We start from the raw sequence: 6408 nt of genomic DNA, 5'->3' as shown, positions 1-6408 counted from the left end.
CGGGTCAGTACAGCCCAAAGTATTACAACCAAAAAAATTGAGGAAGGGGGGCCGGGCCGGGGGGCGCCCTGCTACAGTGCGCCGCTTGGGAGCGCGGCTGCGCTCCCGCCGAGGGGTTGGATCCCACATACAGACCGGTTCCCGCTCACTGGCTGAGCGAGGTGCGGGCGCAACACTGAGGGTTGCGATCCGTTGCCGGACACGAAAAAAGACAAAAAGGAAAAAAAAAAAATTAGGAAACTGGAGGACAATTTGTCAATATCCATCCAAAAAAATTTGACTTGGCGACTGCACTTCTAGGAATTATTCAAGACGTAAACTCTCAACATATGTTAAAAAAAAAAAATTAAAGACATTCTCTTTAATACTGTTTTTAGTAGCAGAAAAAAAGAAAACAACTTAAAATGTCCAACAACAGGGGTAAGTGACATATATTTCATGAAATACAGTGATAAACTGACAAGGAACTATCACTAAGCTAACTGTTACATGAAAAAATCAAGACACAGAACAGAACATTTAACAAGGGGGAGCAGGCTAGAAGGTAGAGGACGGAAAAATATTTATGCCTATATGCACAGACTATCTATGCAGGAGGCAAAAGAAATCAATGAAAGTGTTGGCCTCTGAGAAGAAAACGAAGGGACTGAGGCTGAAGAATAGATATTTCCCCTTCATTAAACAGTCTATAGTAGCTTTAATTTGGTTTTTAACCATGTATGCATTACCTTCTCAAAAAATAAAATTTCCTGCTGAGAAAATTTTAGCCATTCTTAATAAGTTAAAGAGAATGGTTAAACAAATGGTAGTGTATCCATGTTAATGCTATTAGATTCAATAGTTGAAAAGAATAGAGTAAATCTAGATATATTAACACAGAATTGGTTCAAGGTTTCTTTCTGGCGTAATGAATGTATTCTAACCTTGACTGTGGCGATGGATGCCCAGCTCTGTGAATATACTAAAAGCCACTGAACTGTACACTTTAAATGAGTGAATTGTATGCTATGTGGATTATACCTAAATGAAGCTGTTAAAAATATATATATGTGTATATACACACGCATATACGAAGGTACTTCAAAAAATTCATGGAAAGATTTGTATTATCTTTTAATTTTATTTTTCCCCAAACTTTCTGAAGTACTCATAAATATACAGAGAGAACAGGGTTCAGAAACTATAGCACACAAGTCAAATCTGGCCCATCATTGTTTTTTTTTCTCCCCCCCCACCACTTGTTCTTATAAATAAAGTTTTATTGGAACACAGCCACACCCAATAGTTTACATACTATATGTGGCTGCTTTGATGCTACAACAGCAGAGTTAAGTAGTTACAACAAAGACAGTAGGGCCCACAAAGCCTAAAATATTTACTATCTGGCCTTTTACAGAAAAAGTTTGCAGACTCTTGATATTAAAAAAACATTTAAGTCATATAGCTGAGTAAAAAACAGTTGCAGAATTATTCAGTCAGTATCATTTATGTTCAAAAACCACACACAAGTTCTGTGAGTACATGTACAGTATTAGCAAATGATCTAGAAGGATAAGCACCAAACCAAACTCATACCCATGGTTACTTGCACACTGTGGCAGAAAACAAGGACTGGAAGTCGTTCAAAGGGGATTTTGGCTTTATTTGTAATTTATTGGAAGAACTGTTTCATTTGTTTTAAGGAGACAATATTCATGTATCACCTGAATAACTGAACGTTTTTAAATTTTTTCTTTCTTTCTTTTTTTTTTTTTAAAGTGTGGCTGGTAAAAGCGCAAAAGAACAGGACTATGTGGAATAAAAACTGAGCTCTGATCTAGGTCTTCATCTTACTAAGCACTGCCAGAATTTTAAGTGTTCTGATCCTACACCCATCTTTTAGTTTTTTCAGATCTTTTTCCTGGCATTCTGCTTAGGTTTCCCCTTCATTAACTTCAGAACTAAGGTTTTCAAGTTGTGAAGTGAAGTGACATGGAAGACAGCTACAAAGCAGGCCCAGGCCTGTGAATTTCTGAGTCCTGTCAACTATTCAGGACTATAATTCGCATTTCAGGGTCCCTGGGACACTCCTACTCTGAGGTTTAGCATCACTTGCAATTAGTCCATGCTCATAGCCTCCATATTCACACATTCACATATTTCACAAGACCCTCATGGAACTGTGGGACTTCTAACATTTTTCTGCACTTCAGAAATGCAAGTAAGTTTGGATAGTCTTATAACAAAGTGTGCCTCAGAAATGAGACTAAATCACTGCTAATGAGCAATTCAGGCCCTAGAAGGGCACGTGTGGAACTTGAGTCCTAACCAAGCTGCTTTACACCATCGTTTACAGAGATAACATGAGTATAAATAATAAAATATATATAATCCATCTTTAGGAAAATAAAGTAAGTTGAAATTCAATTGAAGGAAAAAGCAAATTAGTGTAGGACGATTATTAGTTTAAAAACCTTATGGGAATGGACAGTTTATCCAAAGCAAAAACATAAAATGTCAAATGTAGTCTCCAACTGCATATATTTATACAAAATTAGACCTCATAACCAATCTTTTTGTAGGGTATCCAGAAACTATGTACAGTTCTGGAAAAGGCAATAATAATAATAATATTCTAAAATAATAATAATAAAAGCAAGCATACAAAACAAAAAGAGAAGTAAGTTCAAAGGACAGGGTATCATTAGGGCCATGATGTTAAAAGGGATCTGTGCTACTGCTTTCTGCTTGAGCAATTATCAACAGCAGAAACCTGTGCAATTCTCTAATTGTAGGTACTACAACCACTTCTGCTTCTGACATGAAAGCAAATGGACAGCCTGAAGAAGGGTTGCTTAGTTGAAATAAACTGGCTGTATAAAAACTATAGTTACAGGCAGACAAAAAGCCCATTCACCAAACTGGTCTTTTAAACAATCTGGTTTTAAACAAAATTTAGCGTAATTATAACAAGACTTCACAAAGGAGGGAGAATAAAATGTTGAGTATTAACAAAAGAGAAGCATTAAAAATTACACAGATGTGTGCACACACTTAAAACGAAATATAATTTCGTTTTAAGTTTCTCCTTGGGAAAAAAGGTTTGCTTCTAGTAAACTCACCTCCATGTTCTAGAAATACTCGAACACATCTTTCCTTTCCTCTTGCTGCAGAGAAATGAAGCAGGGTCCAGCCATTAGCATCTCGGCCATTTGGAGAATAGCCTTGTTCTAACATCTTTCGTACTGTGTGAACATCCCCAGCAGCCACTGCAGCCTGAATCTGCAATTCTTCCTGGAGTTCAGGGTTCCTTCGACAATGGTGGTGTAACATCCTAGCTGAGTCCACTTTTTACAAAGGATTCATTAGGTCACAGGGATCAGCCTTTAAGGGAAGGGAGAATATATGAAATTTAGAATGCTTGGCTCCTGATACTGTGTCCATTAAATATCACAGAATTTTCCCAATAAACTTTGGCAATGACAGTTCATACTACTAGTTAACATGTATTTGTTAAGATCAAAACTTTCAATAATTTCCCTAAGACTATGAACAATTTCAAAAGGAAAGCCAGGCATAAACCTCTAAATTCCTAAAACAGAAAATTTCTTTTGCCGCCTTTTGAAAACTCAAAGCAAACAACCTATGAACACAATGGCATTATTTTAGGTAAAATGGGGGGTGATGACAGGCAGCGAAAAGATGGGAGACACCAGAGAAGTCATATTAGTACCTGTCTTAGAAGTTCTGATTTACTTGATGCACCACGGAGGAGATTTAAGTTACAAGCCATTCAAGGATTCTATCACAGATCAGTTAGTAAATACAGGGTATCAAGTGGTCAATCCATATACTATGAAGACCAAAGACACTTAATGATGAGAAGCTGTTTAAAAAAAAAAAAAAAAGGCAAAAACCTTTAAGCTTTCTCTAAAGTATTTTGACAGTATTTTATTTTAAGCCCAAAATGTGGAAGGTTGTGGGAAGGAGAAGTGGGCCAGGTTAAGTAAATTAGGGTACAATGTTTGGATTACATTTACCTTCCTTGTGTTTATTTCTGTTTCTCTTTTTATCCTCCCCACATTATGTTATTTGATGCACAATTTGCTACCCCTCTTTTTTTTGCCACATTCTCTTCTACATTTTTCTATTTTCCATTTTCCAGAAGTTTTACTCTATAAATGTTCAAAGTAACAAGACCATACAATTTAAAAACTCTAAGAATCTAAACAACCTGTTGATTAACCACATGATAAAATTATTTTAAAGGAAAAGTAGTACAGTGAACTTCCATACTCTCTAATAGTTCACAAAAGAGGTATATACTTAAACCCTATATAAAATGAGATTTCCTTCATACAAATAGAAAAAGCCTGAATTGAAATCGTGAAGTTACATCTTCACCATATGTGTGTGTACAAAAACTTTTTTAGTGTATTTATAAGCTTTACAGAACATAAAGAAACGTAAACTTACTAGCTTCTAGGAAGCCATGCCAACTGGGCTAATTTGAAGGAATAGATTAGATTAATCTCTTAATTAGCAGCTTCCATTTCTAAAAATAAAAAATTATGTGATAAAGCCCTTCAAAGACATATTTTATTCTCGTATGTAGGTTAGACATCTCAGTATAATCTTGCTACCAATGATAATTTATCTTGCAAAACTTCCCATTATAGATTGTATAAAGGCAAACTTAAGCCTAACCTAGGTCAAATCATCACAGCTTATGAGCACAAATATCCTATGTTATTTTATACATTGTAAATGCTGTCATTAGATACATACTCATAATATCACTAAGTGATGTAATTTTAAAATACCCAGCTACTGCCACAAATAGCTGTTTCCTCATAGATAATTGGGAAATGAGAGATTTCTTCACAATGTTTTTGTAATAAACAAGATTTCCCCCATCTCTTCACTTAATTACTTCACTAAAATTAAGTCTCTTGTCTTACAAATTTTAAGACGAGAATCCTTTCAGAATTTGTTTTTGCTTATTCTCAGTTACAAGAGAAAATGTTAAAGACCATCAGAAGGAATTAATGGAAATTATTACTATATGCTCAAAACAATCATCTTTAACAGATTTTTTTAATGGGATGATTATCTCAGCACTTAAATGAGGTCTACCACACAACATAAAGATTGAAACAGTACCAAAACAAACCTGGATTTTCTTTTCTAAGTACAGCAAGAGCTGTATTTAGTACACATTAGCTGATTTAAAGGAGAAAAGTGAAAGCTAAATGGATTTTCCCCCAAAACAGCACAGATGACTGATGACCCTGGTCATCTTACCTTATGGGAGGGTGTCCCTTCTCCTGATATATGGATTGCCTAATAACCATTGTGTACATACAGCATCCTGGAGATGGGGTTCAGAGTGTGTCCAGACTGCAGAATAAAAGAGCCTTCTTAACCTAAAAATGAATGAAATAACAAGCATAGAAAAATTCCTTAAGATAATAAAGTGTCATAGCTGCTTGCACAGTCTACTTTTTAATAAGCTTAAATTTCAGTACAATCCAGATCAATTCCTAGAGAAAATGATCATGTTACCTATGTTAATCTCCAATAAATGATTTAATTTCAGGATTCCCCCCCCCAAATCCAGTTTTTTGAAAAAGAGTAAATAAAGAAAATAAAATACTGCACATCTGGAATTTGGATGCAAGTTCAGATTCTCCTTTTTCCTTTACTGAAAACGTATTTTCAGACTTTATTCACTTGAATTACTTTTTAACTGACACCATTAGTCACCTGCTCTTTCTAAATAGGACTAAAATAAGAATATGCATGCATTCAATACAGTAGGTGGCCAGGACCAAAATGGAATCTATGATGACTAAAAGGAGATATGTCTTTAAATGCTTGTTCTTCATATGTCCGAAGGGCATCAAGTCAATTATTTGAAGCTGTTATTCCGTTATGCATGTACCAAACTAGGTAAAACATTAACAGTAGTCTTGCTAGTTTCCCTATATGAATTCTGAGAAAACTCTCTACAGCTAAAAGAAAAAGGAGCTTTCTCCATGTCAATTAAATCCTAGCTCTGTAAGTTCCCTTACAGTTAAAGATACAAAGTGACTTCCACACATCACACCAGAATCATTCTAGGAATTATATACTGGGAGAACTGCCACCCCATTCCATTGTGGTAGGTCTGCCAAGCCCTCCATCACTTAAACCTTCAGACCAGGAAAGGTCAGGCCACCTGGCAACCTGACATGCTGCAGGGAAAAAGCAGCAGTTGTAGGCACTGCTGGCTGCACACAGGAACTTTCAACCAATCCAACTTAATAAAGTCCACTTCTACCTTTTCCTCTTTCCACATCTTATTTTTTCTTGTCAAACTTCTTCAAGGAAGGCAAAGACTTTGCCAACTTGCACTTGGAAATAAAATTTGATTTAAAACTCTATTAT

The 6408-nt window shown here is 35.6% G+C and overlaps 1 protein-coding gene across 2 annotated transcripts in view; it reads right to left on the bottom strand.

The window, feature by feature from the left end:
- ASB7 (ankyrin repeat and SOCS box containing 7) overlaps positions 1 to 6408 on the bottom strand; it is a 43087-nt gene that overhangs the window by 26570 nt on the left and 10109 nt on the right. The window contains exons 3-5 of one of the 2 annotated variants that reach the window (XM_008570985.1): positions 5284 to 5405; positions 3713 to 3865; positions 3102 to 3363 (exon numbers count right to left, since the gene is read on the bottom strand). In XM_008570985.1, the coding sequence (XP_008569207.1) occupies positions 3102 to 3312 (211 nt within the window). In that variant the 5' untranslated portion in view covers positions 3313 to 3363; positions 3713 to 3865; positions 5284 to 5405. The remainder of the gene's footprint in view (positions 1 to 3101; positions 3364 to 3712; positions 3866 to 5283; positions 5406 to 6408) is intronic. The other variant, XM_008570993.1, reaches the window with a different exon arrangement.

The sequence above is a fragment of the Galeopterus variegatus genome, unplaced genomic scaffold, assembly GCF_000696425.1.
Source record: "Galeopterus variegatus unplaced genomic scaffold, G_variegatus-3.0.2 Scaffold36, whole genome shotgun sequence".
Taxonomy (NCBI): domain Eukaryota; kingdom Metazoa; phylum Chordata; class Mammalia; order Dermoptera; family Cynocephalidae; genus Galeopterus; species Galeopterus variegatus.
Note: the sequence above shows the minus strand (reverse complement) of the source record. Positions and strands in the feature narration are given on the sequence as shown.